At 38.6% G+C, this 24059-nt stretch overlaps 1 protein-coding gene across 6 annotated transcripts in view; it reads right to left on the bottom strand.

Annotated features, from left to right (window-relative positions):
* Nucleotides 1–24059, bottom strand: part of LOC131065031 (AP-3 complex subunit mu) — a 196350-nt gene that overhangs the window by 130299 nt on the left and 41992 nt on the right. For 3 of the 6 annotated variants that reach the window (XM_057999396.2, XM_057999401.2, XM_057999439.2), the window contains exon 3: nucleotides 14733–14843. The exons of 1 other annotated variant lie outside the window; for it this stretch is intronic. In XM_057999396.2, the coding sequence (XP_057855379.2) occupies nucleotides 14733–14843 (111 nt within the window). Of the gene's footprint in view, nucleotides 1–14732; nucleotides 14844–17318; nucleotides 17401–24059 lie in introns of all 6 variants that reach the window. 2 more of the 6 variants (XM_057999412.2, XM_057999404.2) reach the window with 1 other exon arrangement.

Below are 24059 nucleotides of genomic sequence, written 5' to 3' on the forward strand. Positions count from 1 at the left end.
CATACATTCGATTTCATCATTCACTCTCGCGCCATAGTTTTTATTGATTCTGTACGGCCTCTTCCATACAGGTACGGCACCAGGTACGAGTGAAATTTGGTGTACGCACAGTTCTGGTGGCACCCCTTTGAGGCCCTTGTACGTCCAGGCGAATACATCCTTGTATTCCACGAATATTTTAAACGCGGTGGCTTTCAGGACTGGATTCTAGTCATCGCCAACCAGGATGTTCCTTGACTCTGCTTTCGTGCCGAGGTTTGTAGGTTTTACGGACTCTTCGTACCGGATTGGTTTCGTCATGTCAAACCTATGTGCTAGTGTCTCGTTGACAGGAGCATCCCCTTCCATGTATTCCCCGTACACTAGCAAAAATTCATTTTTGTCCGGCTCCTCATCAACCTGCAACATGTTGCACCCATACAGCAGCTCGTAGTCTTCCATTTGCCAATGGAAGAGCCGATTAAGGGAATCGGTCTCATCTTCCGAACATCCTTGGATTCCCAGGATGCCTTCCTCATCCGGTTCCCTTCCGTACTTTCCTTCATCAACTCCGCCCTCGCCGTCCGATTCTGATTCTAACGCAAGTTCTTCACTAACGAGTTGTGTTTTCAAGTCGATAATAAATTTTCGCTCGGCTTTCTCCATGGACAACATGTTACGCTTCCAGTTGTGATTCGCTTTGGCTGCCACCAACCACCCTTTGCCAAGAATGGCGTTGTATCCTTTCTTCGCAAGCGGAATCACCACGAAGTCGAGGACAAATGGTTGTGTCCCAATGGTCACTTGTTGCGCCATGAGCATTCCAAGAGGTTTGATACCATATTGATCCACTCCCAATAAGTTGAAGGTTGACGGCCACAGTGTCGGCTTGCCAAGCTTCTTCCAGGTTTCTTCCGGAAGCACATTCACTCCCGACCCGCCGTCGACAATGGTGTCAGTCAAAATGGTGCCAAGTATTCTCATTTCTACCACCGCCAGGTGTCGACCACTGTATAGTGTTAGGACCAATGGGTCTGTTGGTGTTCCGCCAAGAACATCCGTATTTCGGGTCACCCAACTCTGTGGAGTTACTTGCACCGTACGTAGGAGTGTTGTACGTAATTGTGGCATCGTTTCCAGGAGGTCCTTCATCTTCACAGGTACTTCAATCTGCAGCATTTGATTCGGGATATTTTCCTCAGCCTCAGAGCGGGAAGTAATTGTTGTTTCCTGAGTGTTCCCTTGTGCCAACATTTCCTTCGCCACTTCAGCGTTCGCCTCTAGCGTGCGCTGCTTCTCCGTGCGAGGGTCCAGGTATGTGGCCTTCTTTGCCTCTGACCGTGTGATTACCAATACCCATTCCTCCATCCTGTCAATGTTGAGCATGTTGGTTGAAAATTTTGTACACTTGGGGAAATATACAAAATTGTGGTTTCAACCACAACACACGAGTAAAAACTCTCCTAATTAAGGGAAGGCCCCCCCTATCTAACTAAAATTGAAATAAAAACAAGATGGTACAGCAGTCTTCCTTCTTTCTTTAAGAAAGACAATATTCTTTTCTCTTCACAGAAAAGGATAACGATTGAATATGAACAGTAATAACCACTTTTAAGTAAAATGAGAGAAAGGAAATGAAGTTTCCTGAAAGCGTAAAGACTTTCGTCACTTCCTTCGGGACAGGACAACAATATCAAGCTCAAAGACTTGACTATTGAAAGTCCTATCTACCCTTTGCTAAACTAAATTTTTACAATGCATAAAAGATAACAGCTCAAAGACTGGAATAATCTATTTTTTTAACACAAAGACAAGAACTAATGCAAGCTCAAAGACTTGCTGCTATTTCTTATCAAACAGTAATTTTTCCTCAAGAATAGACGTAAGCTCAAAGACTTGCTGCTCCTTCTAGAGATTTCCTATTTTAATTATTCTTCTCTACTTGTAGCTTAAAGACTTCAAATCAGATTGGACTAAGCTCCTTTAGAAACACTTTGCATAGAATAAATAAAAAGAATGAATCTCAAACTTGTAGCTCAAAGACTCAAAACTTGAGTAATCTTTCTTTACTATTTCTTCAAAACCTTCAATTCACATACATAAGCTCAAAGACTTCTTGCTGTAAATTTGGCAGAGTTTTTCCTTGCTTTCCCAAAAGATAAAGATTACAAAGGACCCTCTCTTCTATTTATAGGAGAGGAGCCTTGAGAAAAAGGTGGGAGGATCCTAACTAACTTGAGAAATTCCCTCAACCACCAAGACCTATTCAACAACTAATTATGACTTTATTAACTAACTAAGACTTATTCTAACTATAGTCCTAATCGGACACAACTTGTAGTTGCCTTACCAATAATTACAAAAATGCAAGTGATAACAACTTGCAATTACAAAAATGCAAGTGATAACAACTTGCAATTACAAAAATGCAAGTGAGGACAACTTGCCGAAAGGAAAACTACAATTCTGAAATTACAATTTTAAAATTTTACAACAAGTGTTAAAAACACTTAAGTTGCAACTCTTGAAGACACGAACAATTCGAACTTATGAATAACTTTCTGCAATTCATCAGGATCTGGTTCATGAGTGTTCATAGCCACCACCCTAGTTTTTACGATGACATCATGGCATTGGCATAGCGTGGAATTGCCTTTTTCCAATGCTGACCGGATTTCCTGCAACTCAGTTTGATACTTAATCAATATTTGAATGGAAGCGATTGAGAATTGCTCACTTCTCCATTCATCATGAATCTTGAGTTGCAGATCTGCAAGAACTTCTTCCTCGGGTAGCAGCTCATCATTCTGATTTAAAATGTCGCAGGATGCCTTTTTGCAATGGGAGGTTACATCTTTAAAGACTGCTTCACGCAACTTTAAGGTTTCATCAATTGCTTCAATGAGTGATTTGAGAACAAGAAAGACTGCTTCACGCAACTTTAAGGTTTCATCAATTTCTTCAATGAGTGATTTGAGAACAAGAGATTTGTTCTCCAGAAGTTCCTCATATTCAATGTACGTGACTCTGGAAGGAATCACGTCATGCACCTGAAGAACGCCCAACTGATGTTGAGGCATCTTTCGCCAAGAAACTAAATTTCCCTCAACCTTATACAAATTTAGTTTGAAAGCACCCACGATTTGATTCAATTTATCTTCAATGATCTCCAATTTAACAATCATTTCAAATACCTGTCTTATGACTTGTGAACATAAGTCATGCAGTTGATCAACCCAAGTGTCTAAGGCTTGAACCTTTTGGGCGGCTCTCGATACCTTGGATTGGTTCGCTGACCCTGGAAGAAATAGGTATTTGGCCTTCTCCACTTGAAGGTTGAGTAATACTTTGGATAGCTGCCATGAGTCTTTGATTCTCTACTTCCAGTTGATCTTTCTTGGTCAACACCTCATCATACCGTTGTACCAATGTACCCACTGTGTGTTGAGCATCGTGCTTGACAACCTCATGAGTTTGCTTACCCAATTGAACTTTGGTGATCCGATAATCAGCTGCTTGCATTTCTTCAACTGGTTTATCTGATATTGGTTCAGCAATCTCTGCCACTCTCATCCGGTTTTCATCAACAATCACCCTTGAAATTGTCTTTGACCTCTTAACAGCTTTAGGTTTTGATTGTTTCAACTGTTGGTAGTCGAAAGGATCGGGTGAGATCACCTGCTTCTTTCTCTTTGCAGTGAAGGAACTGAGCCACGGAGGTAAAGCCATTAACTTTGATTCTAGGATAGACGGAGAAGCAGTTTCTGTTTGAATAACAGTAGTGACCTTGGGAGAAGTGTCCGTCTGGATAGCCACCATAGTCTGCTGAGTGACAACAGGATGTGATGAAGATGTCATGAACTCATCAAAACAGGTCATAGAAGTATCAATATCAGACACAGGTACATATGAAGGATCTTCTGAAAAGATATTCAACAAATTTTCCTGAGGATGGCCTTGAGATGGTTCTGCTGCTGAAAGTGGGAGGACGTTCTGCGGAGATTCTGAAACTGAATGGGCAGATTGTGAGCTCACATCTATCACAGGAGGAAACATGGGTACCTCAATAGGAAGCGAAGAAAGAGAATTATGTGGAGACTCTGTAGAAAGTGACTGAGGAGCATTATCAGATTGAGTTTCTTCGTCTGAAGCTTCAGGATCAATCACATGAATTTCCAACTGTGGCTTCTCCTTGCCTTGAACTGTTATTTCCTGAGGAGGAAGCACCATTGCACGGCTGACTCGCAATTTAATCCTCGTACTAGAAGACGATGCACCTTCTTTGTTGTCTAGTTGAATTTCAGACTTCCACCCAAGAGGACCTGTAGAATCATCTTCATTCCCAACCATAATCTTAATGAGCTTGACACCATTATTCTTTAGCCAGATATTGGTATTGGCAAGAACTGACTGGAATCTATCCAAGATAGAAGTGCCTTCCTTGTGGGACCAGTGGATAGAAGGAAGCGGAGCCTCATCAACATTCTGATTGACAAACTCAGGATAAAGAACGTTACCATCATCAATCATATCTTGTGGCATGTTCACGAGGTTTAGATCCGCAATCTGTTCTGCAGTGAGTCGGCAGTAATCCATCTTGCGAATCTCCTTTTCGGTACGAAGATCAGCCCAGATATCTTCTATCCGGTGTACATGGATGAAGGTCTTCTTGATCTTCACCTTCATGCCTCGATAATCGAAATCAGCTCTAGGTTTGAATCTTTTCAGTCTGATTTCCTGCAACTCAGTCTCCATAGCCCTGGCCTTGATTGAAGTCATTAGAGAATATTGACCAATCTTCAATGGGTTGTTGGAAGAAATACCCATGCCAACCTTGTGCTTAACTGACTGGTGTGTATGCACAGCCATGATCTGCCTTCCCAATTCCATGAGAATAATCTTATCTGTTGGGTACCGTGGAAGCATGTAAGGCTGCCCGCCATAGCATCCAACTCTCATGTAGGTAAAAGTTGGAAATTGGAGAAACAAACAACCATATTCTTTCACCTTTTCCCATGCTTCATCTGAGACTCTTTTGTTCTTTAGGTTCTTGTCAAATTGACACAAATAATGACCAAAGAAAGCGTCCTGAACCCTTCTGAAATGAGACCTACTTGATCTTAGAGGCAACTGATCATAGCATTCCCAAACCAGTACAAGCATGCGGTCACCCTTGGTGCAAAGACCGGGAAATGTCTAAGTGACGTAGCAATATACACGAGATATGAATTCATGTAGAAGGTGAAGGTAGTAGGGACGACTGCAAGTTGCTCACACAAAGCATCACTAATGATTTCACCCCAACAGATGTGCTGAGACTGCCTTACTAACATAATAAATTGGTACATCCAAGGTTCAAAAACATTGGAATGCTCCAATCCCATCATATGGCTAAGAAGAGTAATAGTATCACCGATCTCATTCTTGAAATCAGACCGATATAACTTTGCCCATCTGGTAAGCGCAGTGCGAGGTTCATGAATCCATTTGTTGATATTATGCTTACAGTCTTTCTCCCTTTTGGCAAAGTATTCAGCTGCACTTTGCTTGGAGATCTCTATATAAATGGTTTCGGAAGGTATTTTGAAAACCCTCTCTATAGCTTCTGCATCCAGGCGAATGATCACTTCCCCGTCATCATTTCTAATGGCTCGTGTCTCTTTGTCAAAATGATGAGCACATGCTAGAATAAATTCTGGTTCTAGGGCAGCAACTGGAAAGGATGTCGCATGATGGATATGGCTGTCCAGCAACCGTTGCATATCACCCTCCTTCGGATCTTCAATCCTTTGTATGAATTCGGACATGTCAACATGCCCTATCTCAGTATCCTTGATATGATCAAGGGAGCAGGAGATCTGTGACTGCGGAACTTCATTCTGGTATTTATCATACCTGTATTTCATCTTTTTTGGAGTGGGAGATGATGATACATCTGTCATCTGGAAACAACTGCGAGTGCTGCAATGTAAATCCAAGAGTATCAAGGCAATATCAAAGTCAGTATCTTTAGACATTTTCACTCCTCCAAATGAGAAAGTTCAACTTTCGTATTTTGGTTTTGTGAGAGGAGATATAAGAGGTGGAAAAATAAGCTTTGAACTTATTTCGGGTTTTGAAACATGTTTTGCAAGTACACAAGAGGGAAGTACAAACGTGCAATCGGGTTTTAAATTCCGAATGCAATTAGACTTGCAAAACACAAAGCATGAATAAATGGAAGGAGAATGAATTTTCAGTTTGGAAGTTGGGAAGAACACATTTGCAATTGGTTTTTTAAATCCAAATGCAAACTTATTTAAAAACTGAAAATCGAAGGAATGGACGGAAAAAAGGTATTTAGGCATGCGGGAAATGACAAAGATGATAAGTACGGATGAAGGAATTGGAAGCAGATAGGTAAAAATGAATTTCGGGAAGATCACTTGGAACTTTGTCATGCCAAAATGGGAAGGACTTTCAACTTGCAATACGGATTTCAAAACCCGAAATTGGGAAGAACTTCATTTTTTCGTCATTGAAACTTGATTTTTGGACTAAAGAAGATTAAGTCTTTGTCCAAAAAGGGAAGAACGCATCTTGAGGTAGAACTTTTCACACTTGCAAATTTCTTTGCAAATTGGGAAGATTGCAAATTGGGAAGAACATATTTGGAAGAACACATTTTTCTTGTTTTGAAACTTGATCTTTTAGATCAAAGAAGGTTAAGTCTTTGTCCAAAAAAGGGAAGAACACATATTTTCCTCTTACTTGCAATCGGGTTTCTAAAACCCAAATGCAAGTAAAGAAGGAGAATTTTCAATGGGGAAGAACAACTTTTACTTTACAAATTTCTTTGTAAAATGGAGAATTTCCTCTCATAAACCCAATATGAACATGAACAAAACCAAAACTTAAACAAGAAAATGCAAGGAAAGAAACAAGAAAGAAATACAAAAATAAAAATTACCTTGAAAAGATGAGGAGAGATCCAAGCTTGTAGAGTCAACCAAACATGGAAGATGAAACCCTTTAAATAGAATTTAAACAAAGGAAAAAACTTAGCCACGCATGGTGACCAAAGAAAAACCGATTTGCTACAAAAATGCCATAAACAATGCCAAGGAAGTAGTTCGAAAATGATTTGATTCATCATTAAATACAAGAGAAAGCAAAAATGATTTAGAATTGAAAGCATACCTTGAATGAGAAAGGTGCGAAACTTGCAAAAAACGTGACTGGTTTTTAGGGCGTTTTTGCAAATCGATTCCCCAAAATGCGCACAAAACGGTTTGAATGAAGCTTGAAATCCAACGCATTTATGATTAAATCAAAAACGCCTTAGGAAAGGGTAGATTCAAACCTCCAAACCACGGCAAATGGCACAAATGCATGATTCAGAAAAAAAAACGTTGAAGAAGACAAATGGCGAAAATGAGTTTGATAGATGCGTAGAACAAGGGTTTGAATCCTTCAAAGTTGCAGCAAATCCGCATTTGGAAGGAATCCCTATCCTTCCTCCAAAAAATTCGAACCCAAATCAGTTTGCAAAGGCATGGGAGAAATTTCGAGTTTTAGAAATGAAACAAGAAGTTTTCAAAATGTTCATATTTTTGCCTCTAAGGCAAATTTCGGGTTTTAGAAAAGGAAATACAAGTTAAATTACTTGTAATAGGGAAATAGAATTCCCTTTACAAGTGATTTTACTTAAAACATGTAAAGGGATTTTAAAATCCCATTTACAAGTTCTATTTAAAAATAAAAAATAACTTTAAGTCATAAAAACATGTAAAGGGGTTTTAAAAACCCATTTACAAGTTTTATAAAACACTTAAGTCATTCTACTAGTAAAGGGGGTTTTAAAACCCTTTTTACCAATTTCCAAAACCTTGTAATTGGAGAAAAATTCCCCTACAAGACCAAAAGCTTCAAGGGGGTTTTAAAAACCAAATTCCCAGTTACTGGTAATTATCGAAAAATTCCCCTACATTGAAGCAAAAACATAGCAAACGGACTCGGAACGCGACGAAATTCGAAACGTAGCTTGGGGATGGATCAACAATCGATCCAGTCCAAGGATGGGGCGAATTTCTACCTCGGGAAGCGTGCCATAGAGTAAAAATTTTCATTTTTTAATAAAAATTTTCATGTGACAGTCCAATTTTTGAAATCAAAAATTGAGGACAACAGAGCAGGTTCACTCCAGACTTTGGGCAAGTTCCATCATCGTGGTCTCCAGGCCCACACCATTTGCATAGTTTTTGTGGAGTTTCTTCTGAGGTGCATTCCCTGACAAAGTGACCCCATTGATTGCAGGCTCGGCACTGGATAATTGTCGTCCCTTCGCATCATATTGGATCTAGCTCCTATTATTATTGTTATTATTGGTCTTCCCCCCTCGCCGGTTGTTCCGGTATCCGCCCGATGATGCATTATTGTTGGTGGTTTGCAAAGTTCCAACGGCTGGCTGCTCTTGCGTGAAGAGAACTTGTTGGTTCCTTGTTTTCATATTGTAGGGACATTCCTTTGTCAAATGTCCGACAATCTGACAAATGTCGCAGAAAGCCTTCTTGGGGCAGGACCCCTTGGTGTGTCCGTCACTCCTACAGTCCTACACCACACGACGTTTTCTTCAGTCTTACTTGTACTACCCTTCATGGCTTTAAATTCTTTCAACATTCGTTCCATATCCTTTTGGAGCGCGTGCACCTTTTTACTCAATTCGCCACCACTGCTGCTTTCCCCATCGGAGTCTTCGTCATCGGATGAGGATTTATTACTTTTCTTCTTCTTTGACGTTTTGTGTTCGCTCTCGAGGTCCATCGCCCTATTATAGGCGTCGTCATATGACATCGGGGGTACAATTTTCATCTTCTTCCATAGGGAGCATTTCAACCCTTCAACGAACCATCGTTTCTTCAATCCATCTGTGGGTTGGCTCTCCATTTTACCCAGCAATTCTTTTAGCCTCTAGCTGTATGCCCATACTGTCTCCTTGGTACCTTGTTTGGTACTATATATATTGGCTACGATTTCATTGTCATCACGGAGCAACCGAAACTCCTCCTTGAATTCCTTCTGTAGATTGGCCCATGTGGCCACTTTTTGCTTGTCAACATCGGAGTACCAATCTATGGCAACTCCGCATAACGTGGCTGGGAACTACTGTACCCAGTCATCCTGGTCCGTCACTCTGTTGGTGGACCAAATAGTTTCACATGTACGGCAATGTTGTACGGGGTCTTCCTTGTCGTCCCCTGTGAACTTTGGCAATTTCTGTTTACTTGCCATCCCACCATTGGGTCTCGCTCCTCTGATGCCTTGTGTGCTTGTACCTGGTGATCCTCTGCCTCCGCCTCCTGCACCTAACCCTCCACTCATGGGTCCTCCGGAGAAGGTTGTTGACCCCGAACCGAACAGATTGCCTCCCGTACGGTACCCTTGTGTTCCCTCAGCACCTTCGGCCGTACTGTCACCTTCGGTCGTCTCCCTCCGGTTGGTTGTCTCCCTCTAGTTGTCCTCTGAAATGGACAAGTTCTTTAGTAGGTCTCTGGTAGCATCATCAAGTTTAGATTTCGCCATGTTTGTTCCACCAACTCTTCGCGACTTCTTATCCTATGGTGGTATTCTGGCGAACTGTAGAGTTCTCCTTCGGCACCCTCCGTGACTTCTTCTAGGTTCCCTTCGAGCAACCCTACAACAATGTAGAGAGTGTAATTCTCTTTGTCTATCTCTACCTCCGCAACCTCCGTGACACCTCCTGGGTTCCCTTCGAGCAACCCCTCGGTCGGTCATCCGTCAGCAAGCTGCCTTAGCCTACACCTTCGTTCTATCTATTGTCTGAGATTCAACGCTCTTTGTGCCACTTTCCATTCGTCACTTTGTATCTTTTTATTTTTGTCTTTAATTAGTATATTGGGCATAAATCACTTCCGTACACAGCAAGCACACACCATGTACACAAACAAAAAAAACTTTTATTACTTCATCCCTCGTACATAATGTATGTCACTGACATACTCATTACAATGGGGGTGTTCTTATTTATTCTCTTTGATCGTCAAAGTTCATGTATTGCGTTCATCTTCTTGGCGCTCCCTAAATTCCCGTAGAATTTGCTGTCGTCAGTTCTCTCGGTAGATGTCTTCCCTTCGGTTTTGGAGAGCCAAAAATCCTTGTGCCAAAAGGTTAGGCAGTTCGCTCATCAACCGATTCACAGCGGGGCTTACTCTGAGCGAACACCACACAACATCTTCTGGGACATCTTCGGCGGTGGCTTCCCTCCATACGTGTGTTTCGATTGCCGCCTGTAGGATGCAGGAGAAACCTTCGTGAGTGTCTTTTCCCCCTCGAACAATTATTCGGGTTCTCTGTCAGGGTCACTCGTTCCTTCTGGGAATGGTTGTCCCATTATCCATGTGCCATGTAGTACATCCTTTTCCCCATTGCTCCCAGGTTTTTACTTAGGCAACAGCGCCAAATGTTTTCCCTGTAGGGTGTCAGGTTAAGACATTGCATAAATGACAGAAGTACACAGAATATATGGAACTCACAAGTGTTTTTTGATTCATAATAAGCCAGTACATACAATGATAGCAATATGTTCGACTACAATAGCATGTCCAAAGACTGGAAACAGATACAATATAAAGGAGTCTGGTCAGTTACTCGGTGCCAACTGCCGACAACCGATGGGTTAACTGCCGATGCTAACACAATTTACCTTAATGCTTAATTACCCGACAACAGGGTCCTTGCGGAAGTTGAAAGTGTTTTTCTTTTTCTTAACATATATGGCATACACCGTCATCTGATACCCTAGGTTACAACCATAATCCTATGAGAATTTCAAGATTTGGTTACAGCACACTCTCACTCTCTCTATACATTTGGAAAACTATTTATCTATTTGTTTATATTTGTCTATCATATATCTATTTGTAGTAGATAGTTATACATATATGCTAGGTTACTGGTTCGGGTTCGAAGAACCGGTATGCCGGTATGGCAAAATTTTGGAAAGGGGTTTGGGTTCGTTTGGGTTCGTTAGTACAAATACATGTAAATTTTATATATATATGCAGCCTATAAGCATGAATTGAGATTAGCATGTCAAAAAGCATCATATAAACAACAAAACCAACATAAACTTGTAATCATAGCATCATAATCAACCATAATAGCATCATATAGATCAAGTTTAATATCAAAATGAGAAAATATTCAAGTATCATTGTTTCAACTTTCAACAATTTAAATTTTTATCACCAAATGGATTCTCTAATTCATCATCCTCATTCTCCTCCTCCTCATCCTCCTCATCATTGACACTGACATTGGATGAACGAATGCCAATGCCAATGCCATTTGCACTTGCACTCGCACTATAAGTTTGCTCGCTATCCGAGTCATCAAATGCAACAAGCTGAGAAGCGGAAGCATCCAAATCAGTATGTTTTGGCTCTATATCCCACATCTTTATTTCCCCTTGCTTGTAGTCATGTTGCTTGTGTGAAAGAAGACGTAGGTTGGAATGCACATATACTAAATTCTCTGCTCTCTTTGATAGCAACCTATTGCGCTTTACTGAGTGGATGAAAGAGTACGTGCTCCAATTTCTTTCTCAAGCAGATGAACTAGCAACCTATGAAGACAGAGTAAACAATTAAAGTTATACATTTATAAAAATTAAAATTAAAAATTACTAGCAACCTATGAAGATAAAGTAAACTATAAATAAACTTGTGATAAACTTTGTAGGTTTTGGAAGCATGTGCCATGGAAGTAACACCAACTATGAGCATCCTTCTTGGATCTATGACGAAGAGAATCAACACTTAGACCATTTCCATTTGCAAATTCTATGAACTCATTTGTAACAATATCTCGCAAATCATCATCAAGATAGAATCTAAGGAATGTTGCCTTGTACCCATCAGATACTTCTATATCTCTCCATGGTGGAATCCTTCTTGGTTTATCAGGAAATTGATTGCTATAGTACTTTGGTGTCAAAGCATAGGCAAGAAGATGCAAAGGAGTGGTCATCTTATTCCACCTTTCTACAACAATTGCTTCCACTTGTTTGAAGAATTTCTCCTCGGGGTCTTTCTCTCTTGCATTTATAATGCACTTCGTGTTTTCAAGCATTGAGTCAATGCCATCATAAATCTCACCAATGCAAGGCCTATCCATGTCGGTATAGTAAATCATGCTCATAATGGATTCAGTGAAACTCAGGAGATATGTCACAAGATCCCACCATGACTCATTCAATATTTGTTCCCCAATTTTTGCTGCCCTCTCACTGCTACTCTACTTCCATATAGTCCAATTGGTGTTGATCACCATATTGCATAGTGCCACTTTAACTTTCACAAGTCGTCTCAAGACGAATGTGTTTGATGCAAAACAAGTCTCAACAACCTATAACACAAATTAATGCCAAAATGATTAAAAAACAAAGCCAAAATTTAAAGAAGAATACACAATATAGCTTACACAATGATATTATGAACATTTAAAATTTAAAATCAGAAAATGTAAAATTAAATTACTATTTCACTTACCTTCAATAGCTCCAAATTCGAAAAAGGATCTAAAAATCCCTTGAGACATGTGGTGGTTTGTGATGAACATCTAGATGTCCTCAACCTCTGCATACACATCTTTGATCCATTTAATTTTATTCCCAATCTTTTGGAGCATAAGATTGAGTGAATGGACCACACAAGGTGTCCAAAAGATGTGATCATAGCGTTCCTCGACCAACAAACCAGCATCTCTACAATTTTTTGCGTTGTCCGTTATGACTTGGACAACATTGCAGGGTCCCACAGACTCAATGACGGAGATGAGAATATTTGCAATAAATTGGCCATCTTTTACTTGGCCCTCACAATCCACAGCTTTCAAAAACATTGCCCCTTTAGGGGACACTGCTATGACATTGATCAAGGGACGATTTTTAGAATCTTTCCAACCATCTGAAACAATTGATACACATGTCTCAGCCCATGAATCCCTTATGGGTTTCAATTCATCTTCAACCCCCTTCACCTCTTTTTCCAATAAGGTTCCACGTACCTTCTCATAACCTAGGCCCTTATACCCTCTTGGAGCTTCATTAACACTTCTCAACATTTGCTTCCAATATGGGGAGCAAACAACATCGAAAGCCAACCCATTTGCATATATGCACCTTGCTACATCTTGGTCGGCAATGTCTCGACTCTCATTTTAAAATGCAGTTTCTAAAGGCTCCTATGTTCTTTTGCGTGTCAAGGGTGCTTCACTTTGAGGTTCAACTGTGGAAAAGAAGGGGTGGTTTTCTACTACAACACTGGGATTAGATGGGGGTTGCATTCTCTTTGTTTTTTTTGGTGCGGTTTGATTCAATCTACGGGCTTCTCTCTCTTCTGTTGCCTTATGCTCCCTAATATATTTCATCACCGTCTCATTTGGTATAGGTTTACCCTCTTTTCCTAGGCATTTTTTGATGCCTCTTCCTGGTATTCCACACAAATGGCCTACCACCTGGTAATATGAACTATTACATTCTACATCACATCCTTGGCATTTCCAACGGAATCCCCCACCTCCTGGAAGCGGTCTTATAATATCAACATACTTCCATTGGAGAGAATTTGGATCATTTCTTTGTTTTGAGATTGGTTGTTCATTTGTGCCAATGGAGGAAGAGATAGATGCCATTCTAGTTCCTATGGCAAGAAATAATATGAACAAATTCAAAACAAAAACAATATATTGAAAAACAATTAATGTTTCATGTTTGACAATTTGTGAAACAAAAATAGTTGAAAAAAATGTTCAAAAACCTACCTCTTTCAGCCAATGGGAGTTTGCATATGTGTGGAAATGATGCTGCAACACTTGTTAAAGCTTCAAAAATCAGTCTTCAACTCCTATTTGATTTTGGAAGCCAAACTTTGTTCACCCTGTCTTCAACCTACTAGCAAAAAACTTTAGTTTGCAACACAAGTGAGGAGAAATGAGCCAAGTTTATGTTTTAAAACTCACTTTTAGGGTTTTATTTTCATTTTTTAAGTGGTGGATTTTTTTTTTAAATTAAATTTTGCAAACAAATTGATGTTTTTTGGCCGTCAGCTGCTCGGGTTCGACCTGGGTCTGCCTTGGTCCGGCCGGGTTCAACCTGGGTCCGCCCGGGTCCGTCCTAACAGAAACCACGCCTATGGAACACGGACCCTATTCAGATCACAAGTAGGCTGGACCAGGACCGGACCAGACTAGGACCAAGGGGTAGGGGGCCGAACCCAGTAACCTAGCATATATGCATGTATTCATTTATCTATATATAGATTTATGTATCATATAAACATGCCTAGATCCACTAGACATTTTTATGTTTTCCAACAAATTTAAAACCAAAGCTTTGTTAGTGACTCAAACTTTCAAAGAACGGAGATAAGGCATACATGTTCTAGGTGTAGCGCCATAAATTCCAAAGTAGCACAAACCAACCTTTAATAAAAATTCAAGAGACAAAATAAAGAAGGAAAAAGTGAGTCATTGGGTTATAATTCTGGATGAGACAATGAAAACCCAATCACCTAGTGAAGTCAATCTATGAAAAACATACTCGGATGCATGTGCCTCTCAACTAACTTATGTAATAGTAAACCAATTGATAAATCAGGATGTCAAATCCAACAAGAATTTAGCAGATTAACCTGGAATCAGAACTGTAACATACATTTACTATCTTAACAATAAACTGGAATGGGAACAATCACCTCAATACCAAGTAGAGGAGACATTTCATACTGTGTACAAGCCAAAAATGTTATTCCTTCACGTACAATATGCAAAAGGTAATGTGCTGGCGAAGCAATTACAGAAGGCACCTACAAATATGACCAAAAATCACAAAATGAAAAGTGAAAAATCAAATTACAATAAGATAATAAGCAAATTATTATTTTAAATAAGAAAATAATTTCACATGAAAATTATGATTGATGAATTAAACTTCTGCATTACCCATGTCATGTAGTACAATAAATCATAGATCAGACAGATCAATCTTGATAAGCCTCTAATAAGAAAGAACATTAAGGAGAAAACAAGAAGTGTCTCTCATACCCCAAGAACAGTCATGTTGTTTGTGTAGTCACCTCTAACAGTTATATTCTTCATCTGATCGTCCTCTCAAAATTTTAAACATCAATATATTGGCATGCCCTTTTTTGCTTTTCTCATCTAAAAAGTGAGCTGATAGAAGAAGTCTGAGAAAGTATTGTTATATCTTTCCAATTACATCTTTGTTTGTGGGTGCCTAAAAGGGAGACGTCTTTATATTTGCAAGAAAAAAGAAAAGATTATTGATATTTAATTAAAGATTTGGTGAAATTGGAGCTGATTGAAGTTTTATCAGATTCATAGATGATTTATATGGTTCCAGATTGTGGATGATTATTTGAGATTGGACACTATAAAGGATTTATGCATTTTGACCAAGCCACCAACTCCAAAAGATTTCTTGGAGGTACCTGTGGGATGCCACCCTTTCTCATCATTTGTTTTGCAGAATACTGCTGCCACCTGTAAGGAGGATATGTTACACCTCATTGATGATAACAGGCATTTGTGAGGGGGCGTGGGAATTTGTTTGAGGTCACAGCCATATCTAGGAGAATTGTGGGTCAAAGAGGAGGCCATTAATTGCTGTAGTGGGTAGACTCAGCAGACACCAACATATTCAAGTAGCTTCAGACCTGCAATAAAAAGGTTTTTTTGAGTTTTGTCTGCTATAACACGATTTTTGGAGTTCCTAGCTGCTCAATTTGAGTCGTTGTTCAATTGGAACTGAATCTAGCAGCCTCAACATTCATTATTGCAATTGTATTTGACATCATTTGGAAGTTAGAAAAATAAAAATTTTCATATCTATAATTCCTATTTTTTGAACAGTAGATTGTATGAGTTTATGATGAATAAATGATTTAGAATAAGAGATTCAGGTGTTCTAAGTGTTCATAATCATAAGTTCTTCAGAATTGCTTGGGTACAAAGTGTTTAATGAAATGTTTGCAAGATAAGTCAGAAATATTGCAATTTGGAACAAAATCTCTTGGTAGGGTTATTATAGTGATATCAGAGTAGTGTATCCTACCAGCCAGTGGAGAAAAAAATAATTATAAGCAACCACAGAATTCATATGCAGCCAAGTGAAGGTGTCAGCAACCAGCAGGTATTATTTAAGAAGATGACCACCAAATCATTCCAGTAATCTCGAAGGAGAGATTCCCGCTGATTTGTTAGTTAAGGAACAAGCAGAAACAAGACACATGGGTGATAGAAGGGACCCAAATGAAGGTAGCACAACACAAGTTTTGAATGATCATGATAGGGAACAGCAGCAATCAGTGCAATTGATGACACAAATGATGCAGATATGAATGAAAATCAAACCAATGGAGGCAACAATGTCAACCAACGGAGCAATGGGGAAGCTAGTAACATGAACATACCAGCCAACGCGAATTACAAGGCACCTAGTGGGGCAATATCTAGACTTCTAATGCCTACATTTTTACAAAACAAAGTTGCAGCAAGAGGAAATAAATAGAATACAGAAGATGGTTTCATGGACTGATTACATGAGTACAATTCATTTGGTGATGAAATTCATACTACCACGTCTATACTAGATTTCTATCAAGTCAAGCTAAGAAATAGACCCAAAAGAGATAGAGGCCCTCATAGCCAAGTTTTGCAAAAGAGGCTGGGTAAGATATTTATTCCCACTTTTGATGGTTCCAACATATGCACTGCTAGATCGTGGGTTAGGAAACTTGACACTTATTTTTCATTAAAACCTATGTTTGAGACTGAAGCTATCAAGTACACCACTTTGCACTTGGACAGTGATGCACACGAATGGTGGTACCATGGATTGTTGATACAAAGTCATAACCTCGTTAACTCCTATGTGAAATTTAGCCAAAGACTTATAGGCAGATTTGACAAGAAGGATCCAGAGTTGCAATTCCGGGAGTTAGCACAATTGGAACAACATGGTACAGTTGATGCTTATGTGTCAAAATTTCTGTAGTATCCTTCCTAAATCTGCCTTATTATTTTTGCCCTTCCAACAAAGCTTTTAGTGTCACAGTTGTATAGTTCCAGGTTCGTAAGAATATTGATGTTGGTTTAACATGTGTTCAAGCAGATTTCATTGTTTGGACATAAGAAGACATAATTGATTTGAACCACACCAATTTAATAATTGCTCAAAAGCATATAAACTGAAACAGTAGCTTATTCCTTAATTGCAATGACTGAAATAAATCTACATGCACATAGTTATAATTTCTAACCTTCAATATTTGCATCGTTCTGCAACTGCAAACTGCATGGCTCAAAATCATATAGCATCATCATACATTTCAGGTATCAATCCTGAAGCAAGATTGCAACACTCAGAATTTATATAGCAGCAGTCATATATCATGTAAAATGTTATTAACCTCCTCCAAATGTTCTTCAAAAGTCTGAAATACAATTTGAAATATTCTTCAGTAATGCTGGAGCAATATATTAAATATCCCAATCTCAGAATTTGTGAACAGCAATAAACACCATGAGACATATGCTCGCTTCACACACAAGTCTCAGTATTTGAACAGCAGCTAATAGAAAGACAATATTCACTGCCAATATACTGGAATACTTGAATCTGCAAACAATATTGTTGCTAAACCCTACGCCCAAACAATGAGATGGATCAGTCAAGAAGAATGAAGTGTATTTCCCACGTGTAGGGCATCTTTCGACTAGCAACCTGCCTTCCAAGCTGTGCTGAACTTCATTAGCTTACGTCAAATATCACTGCCACGAGTGGTTGCTGAATAATGTACAATAAGTTCTGGTTTTGGGAGACCAATATACCCAGAATAACAGAAGTATGACACCCAAACAGTATTAAAACGATTTGTCACTATTTTCCCTTTCAACCCTGCACTTGATTTCCTCATTGAAGCACTACCATATTTTGGCTCATTTTAACAAAAAGAATTTCCACAATTCAAAATAATTCTTTGTGCCAAAACCAAACAAAATTAAACCATTCAATGAATCATTATAACACTTCCCAAATAATTAAACTTTATTTCCTTTAAGTCATTGCCAAGAAATATTGATCTTCTTGTCTAGAGTGCCAAATAATACTCAATCGAGAAATATAAATCTTTCTTTATTAAATCGATTCAAATATATGTATCTTCTTATATTTCCAAACCCCCAAATATGGAAGAGCTTCACTCTAAGAGTGTGAGTACCGCACTTAACCAAAGCCTATGCTAAGTAAAGGATGTAGTGGCCAAAATATTCAAATCTCCACGTCTTTGAATATTCACAATATTTGTTAATTTCATTCTCCAAAGTTGCCTCCAGAAACTCACGCCAACAACATAGTCCACTGATATTTATTTTCTTAAGAATAACCAACAAAGCCCATAATATTGTAGTGCGAAAATCTCTAGATAGAAAATACCAGGCAAGGCATTCAACAAACAAACATTTTCAATAACTCGAAATATTTTGTAAATTTGTCTCGAGACATTACAAATTTGATAAACTTATCTGTTAAACCCTTCTGCAGATCTCTAGCTATAACCTCCAATAATTTGAACTTTTTAGTGCAACTGCAAATTTTGGATGAATCTACCTTAGAAATGGACTTGGGCTTTCATCCAATTCCACAAAACCCAAGGGATTCCATCTAGGGCCTTCTATAAACCAAAAGCTCTCAGAGCTCTTCCAAAGAAAATAATAAAACCAAGCATCGCCCAAAAGAGACTCGAACTGTATTTTTGTAAGTCCCTGAAGAAGCTTCCAAAAACCCTTTTAAAATTCACTTACCTTTTAATATTTCGCTTTTACAAATGGGAAATAATAAAGCGAACCTTTTAATTCTTCATTGCCAATAAAATCACTTTAATGGCCTTAGTAAATAATTAATTTTGACAGCTTAAATTTTAATTATTTAATTAAATTTAAGTCCAAATAAAGGGGACATTATAGTCCTCCCTTCCCAAGATTGCTAGTCATCGAACAATTCCAGTGTAGCACCAAGATCACTATGCTAAACCAAACTCAAATTGAGTATGATCCCAGGGTCCCAAGTCAACTTGGGAGATCTATTGCACGAACTACTCCAAGCACTATCCTGCTAAACACCAGTAGAAGAGACCTCCTGAACCCCACCTGAAAGAAGAGCAATCCAAAACTGCAAAAATTCGGTGAACTCCTAAAAGAATTGCCCTTTGAAGATCCCAATTCTAGGCACCATAGGAGGAAGCTCAAACAAATCATCATAGACTATCTCATTCCCAACACCCTGCACTCCTCCAAAACAACTGATATTGAATAAAATCTGTTATTCCAAGTATGAGTACAATCTGAATTCAAACAGTAATAATGATTTGGTGCCAAACATGCAACCAAAACTCAAACTGATTAGACAAATCAGTCAGCGTCGTCATTTAATACTCAAAAATAGCTCTGCCATTAAGCTAACTGAAATGAAAGCGCTCAAATCCGCAACTGTACAAGTCTGAATTTTCAAGTTGCAACACTTGCAAAGGAAAACTGTTACTACTGAACTGAAAAATCTTGGCCAAAATCAAATCTTTACTTGTAACCCCGACTAGAAGTGTCTTTCCAAAAGTAACCAACTCAGTCACAAACCAAGTCCTACTCATGATCTCCCTCCAATCCACCTACAATAACTGAAATGGACTTCTATATATTCTGAAATAAGAGGTGACAACATCAACAATATCACTTTTAGAGTCCACAAACTCCCATGGAATGTTTCTCTCATCATCATTAGTCATCAGCAGCCCCTAAAAAGGACCTTGTGTATAAGTACTAACACGAATAATTACACCATGCTGACACTGCACTACTCTGATATTCATGTGACATACACCAAGAGTGCAGTAAATGGTGTTCATTCTATCACTTTCATTAGCACATACCACAATTAAATCATTAAAAATTCTCAAACCAGAAAGATATGTGTCACACAATAAATCATCAACACTGACAATCACACTCCACAAGTTGGAGTGACAATCCAATACACTCAAACCCATGCAATGAGCTACCAATATCAATGCAAGGTCTGAAATTTTCATAATCAGCATCATAGGGCAGTCATTAAACATCGAATTGTAAGATAGAGACAAAGGAACCAAATCTGTAATCTCATCCGTTTAATGCGTTTTGGGGGGTTTTAGATGATAGAATGAATAATGCGATTTGGAAATGCAAGTAAGAACAAATGACAGCTACTAAAACTAAATTTCAGAAAATCTGATTTATTATCAGCAATTAACAAATGCAAGGAATTAATGAGTTTCAACACTAAATTGCCAAATTTGGCCTACCAGGGGTCCAACGCCTTGCCTGGAAGCTTCTTTATTGACTTTATTGAAAGAAAATGCTGCTACAGGAGCTCCCAAAGTGCACCAGCAGCTCCAATGGGCTTTATTCTTCTAAATAATGATTATCAAAAACAATTGAATAGATGGATAGCAATTCTGAAGCTTATTCTGAAATCTTGCCAAGAGAGATCACCAAATTGACCTATTTTCCCCTCTAATTCACTGATGTAGCTCCAATATGATGCAATTTCTCCAAACAAACCCTTGACTTCTTCTTATTGACTGCTGACGATAAATTCTGAGCTATAAAACTGAACCTAAACCCTTGCATTTATTTTTGATGGTCCCCAGGCAAGTGTTGATGGCACGGCCCTGCCTGGAATGGTACGATTTGCAAATCAAACTGCTAAACCTGCTGCAAACTGCTTACAAACCGCCCAGAATTGATGGATCAGACTCGCCAGAGATGAGGAAGGTGGATTTTTGCAGATTATTGTTGATGTGTAGCTAGGTCGGATCCCTTCTAGGGCCGACCTAATACACCTAATTGCTAATTGGCCTGTTGGCCTTAGCATTTTGGCAGCTTACTTTGAATGTTAACTCAAATTGGGGCAGTCCTTATTTGGGCGATTGATTTAACTTGTAACTTGTAAGACTCATTGATATGTATCTTGTAGATGGGTCCTAACCCATATGTAGCTTGTGAATTCAAATTATATCTTGGCGTCAAAATATGCAAGGCCGACCAAGGGATAATGATGAGCATCATATCATATATAAGCAACGTAACCAAGGATCACAAGACACAACACAAGCGAATTATCTCTGATTAATAGCAGCATCATCAAGCGAATTATATCTGCATTGGCAAATCCATCTAAGGCAGCGAATTGGAGTTCTCAAGCTGGGCTATCATCCTCAAGGTTGAGCGAACTTGCATACCAAGCTGGGCAAACATTACCTAAGGCTGAGCAAATACCATCCTGGGCTGCCGAACTTGTTCAAGGGCTTGTGAAGTATGTCAAGGCTGCCGAATTCTGTCTCAGATTGACAATGACCTGCATATACACTCTGTCTTCCAGATTCAGATAAATTTTGCTATAGTTGATGTGTGCCCTAAGACGGGTGAAGTTGTAATCTGCCACTGTGTTATTGTTCAATCTGATCTGAGACATTTCTTGCTGGGTTTTTCACCTCCACGAGGGAGGTTTTCCCAGGGTATCATTGTGTTATGTGTGCATTTCATGTTTTATGTTTCTTACAGTCAATCTGATTGCTAAAACTAACAATTATGACCCTTAATGGTCAGATGTTGTTCATACAGCGCTGCCGTGGTGTTGTTGGAAGTGTGGTGTTTCGTCCACTCAGTCAAATTTGGAAGGGATTTCATCCTCCAATGGCTACCATAGCTAATACGTGCTATTGCAGACCTCAAAACATCAAATAGAAGCAAAATAATGAATCAAGATGGATCAAAAATGAATCGCCTCCTTTCCTTTATGCCTCTAAACCCTACATCGAACTTTCAAGGGTATCATTTTTAAGATTCCAAGGAATCTTCTTCTCTCAAAAGCCACGCCCAGCCTGAGGGTTATTTCATCATTAACATTTGTCCACCTTTTTAAAATGTTTTATTCTCCTAGGGGGCATACAAGGTAACTTTTAATATAAAGTTATTCATTCAATCATAAAGTAACTTATAAAGTTACTTTTATTAACTTTTCTAATTTTAGAGAAAAAGTAACTTTACAATACAATATTATAAAGTTTTATTATATTAAGCTCACCAAGGCTAAAAATTACTAAGTGTAAACCCAAACTTGGCTAGCCAATCATCCCCGAGCCTCTGTAATTGCCTACGGAGGTGGCTAACAGGCAAAACTATGCAACTGAGTGATCACAGAAAAAATGGGGACATTACACTTTGACAAACCATGCATTATCTTCCTTGTAGGTAATTTCTTAGTTTTTGTAATCAGCTCTTCAATACCATGACTCCCATAATCATTCAAACTTCTTGCTATATTCATGCTAGCAAAAAATTTACATACCTTATGCTCCTTCAATGTGATAATCTTCAAATAGCAAGGAAAAATGAATCCATTGTGAAAAGTTATGTTGTTCACAATTAATTCAGTGGTTGCTTCAAATCCTTCCTTGGTGTCTTCATACTACTCGTGCAATTCATCTTCAAATTTTGATTTCTCCTCAATAGATGTTGTTCCAGCAAGAGTATCATTCCAAAAACTGCCTGCGAACCCTGTTAAAGCAACTATCTCATGGCTGCAAACTGAATTATCATGTAAAGATTGACCCTCAAAATGTGAGATTTTAGGTTTTTGCTATAGTTCAATATCTACATACTGAATCTCCTTAGATTGGAACATACTAGAATCATTGTGCATTATAATTCATCCTTCCCAAGTTCATTGATCCCTTCAACAATTTGTATGATCTCCATAATCTTAGAATTAGGTTGTTCTTCTTTGGAAGACGTTGCCATAGGAGACTGATATTCTGATTTGGATGATGAAGAATGTGCCAAACTCAACTCTAAACAAAGCTCATCAATCTGATCTTCTACTTCTTGTAGGACTTGAGTAGTCTCTAAGGAATTCTTTGTATTCATAAGCTCGTAGGTAAGATTGTCAACTTCTTCTTCTTTCCCTCTCAATGTATCTGAATATATTTCAGTAAGATTGTGGAGATGGTCTCGATCTGAGAGTAGATGTATATAATCTGATTTCATTGTCTCTATAGCTTCCTTGATTAACTGTAAATTGACATGAGAAGATTTTTTCAAATCCCCTTTGTCTTCTCTCAACTTGAACCTTCCAAAGGAAATCTTCAACCATCTTATGTGTGTTATCAAAATGTGTTAATGCTGCAACAATCTTATCTTCACTGACCTTCAATTGGTTCTCCAATTTATGTGACTTACTTGGCTTATGAACTCCATCTGCTTCAAATAATGAATTATCTGATTAGCCTTGACGAACTTGACTCTCACAATCAACTGTCTCTATAATATCTTCTTTGCACACTTGCCGATTTAAAATTAAAGCAGATGTATTCACACATCACCTCATTGCAAATGGGGACCCCCACTTTTTTTTGGCTTTCTAGGATAGTGGTAGAGTCTTTTGCTATTAACCTTTGCGTTGAATAAGTGTAGTTGGTCAAGAGCTAATCAAGTCAAGTCTCTCCCTCTTAATTAATTGAGGTCGGATAGTTTTCAAGGCTTTCAAAATGAACGACTTACATCTTTTGCTTGCAGAACTAGGGATGAAATGCTAAATTTGGCTAAGGCATAAATATTTGCTTTGATGGCCTAATCAGCAACCGAGGCATTGACAACACTTCCTTTGCCCAGCCAAGGCATAATCCCCTCCACTTCTCCCAGCGCTGCCAGTGGGTGCCCAAACCTGATCACTCCCATTTCCATTTGTCATGTCCCCTACTTGATCACTATATGCAGTATAAATGAAACAATTATTAATTAATATAATCAACGAATAACTATTTGAAAATTATTAAATATTTATTTATTTATTTATTTATTAAATATAATTATTTAATATTCATTAAAAATATTACTAATAATATTCTAAACGACAATATATATTATCTGGCACATATATTATCATATATATATGCGACAACCTCCTC

The sequence above is a fragment of the Cryptomeria japonica genome, chromosome 1, assembly GCF_030272615.1.
Source record: "Cryptomeria japonica chromosome 1, Sugi_1.0, whole genome shotgun sequence".
In the NCBI taxonomy this organism is placed as follows: domain Eukaryota; kingdom Viridiplantae; phylum Streptophyta; class Pinopsida; order Cupressales; family Cupressaceae; genus Cryptomeria; species Cryptomeria japonica.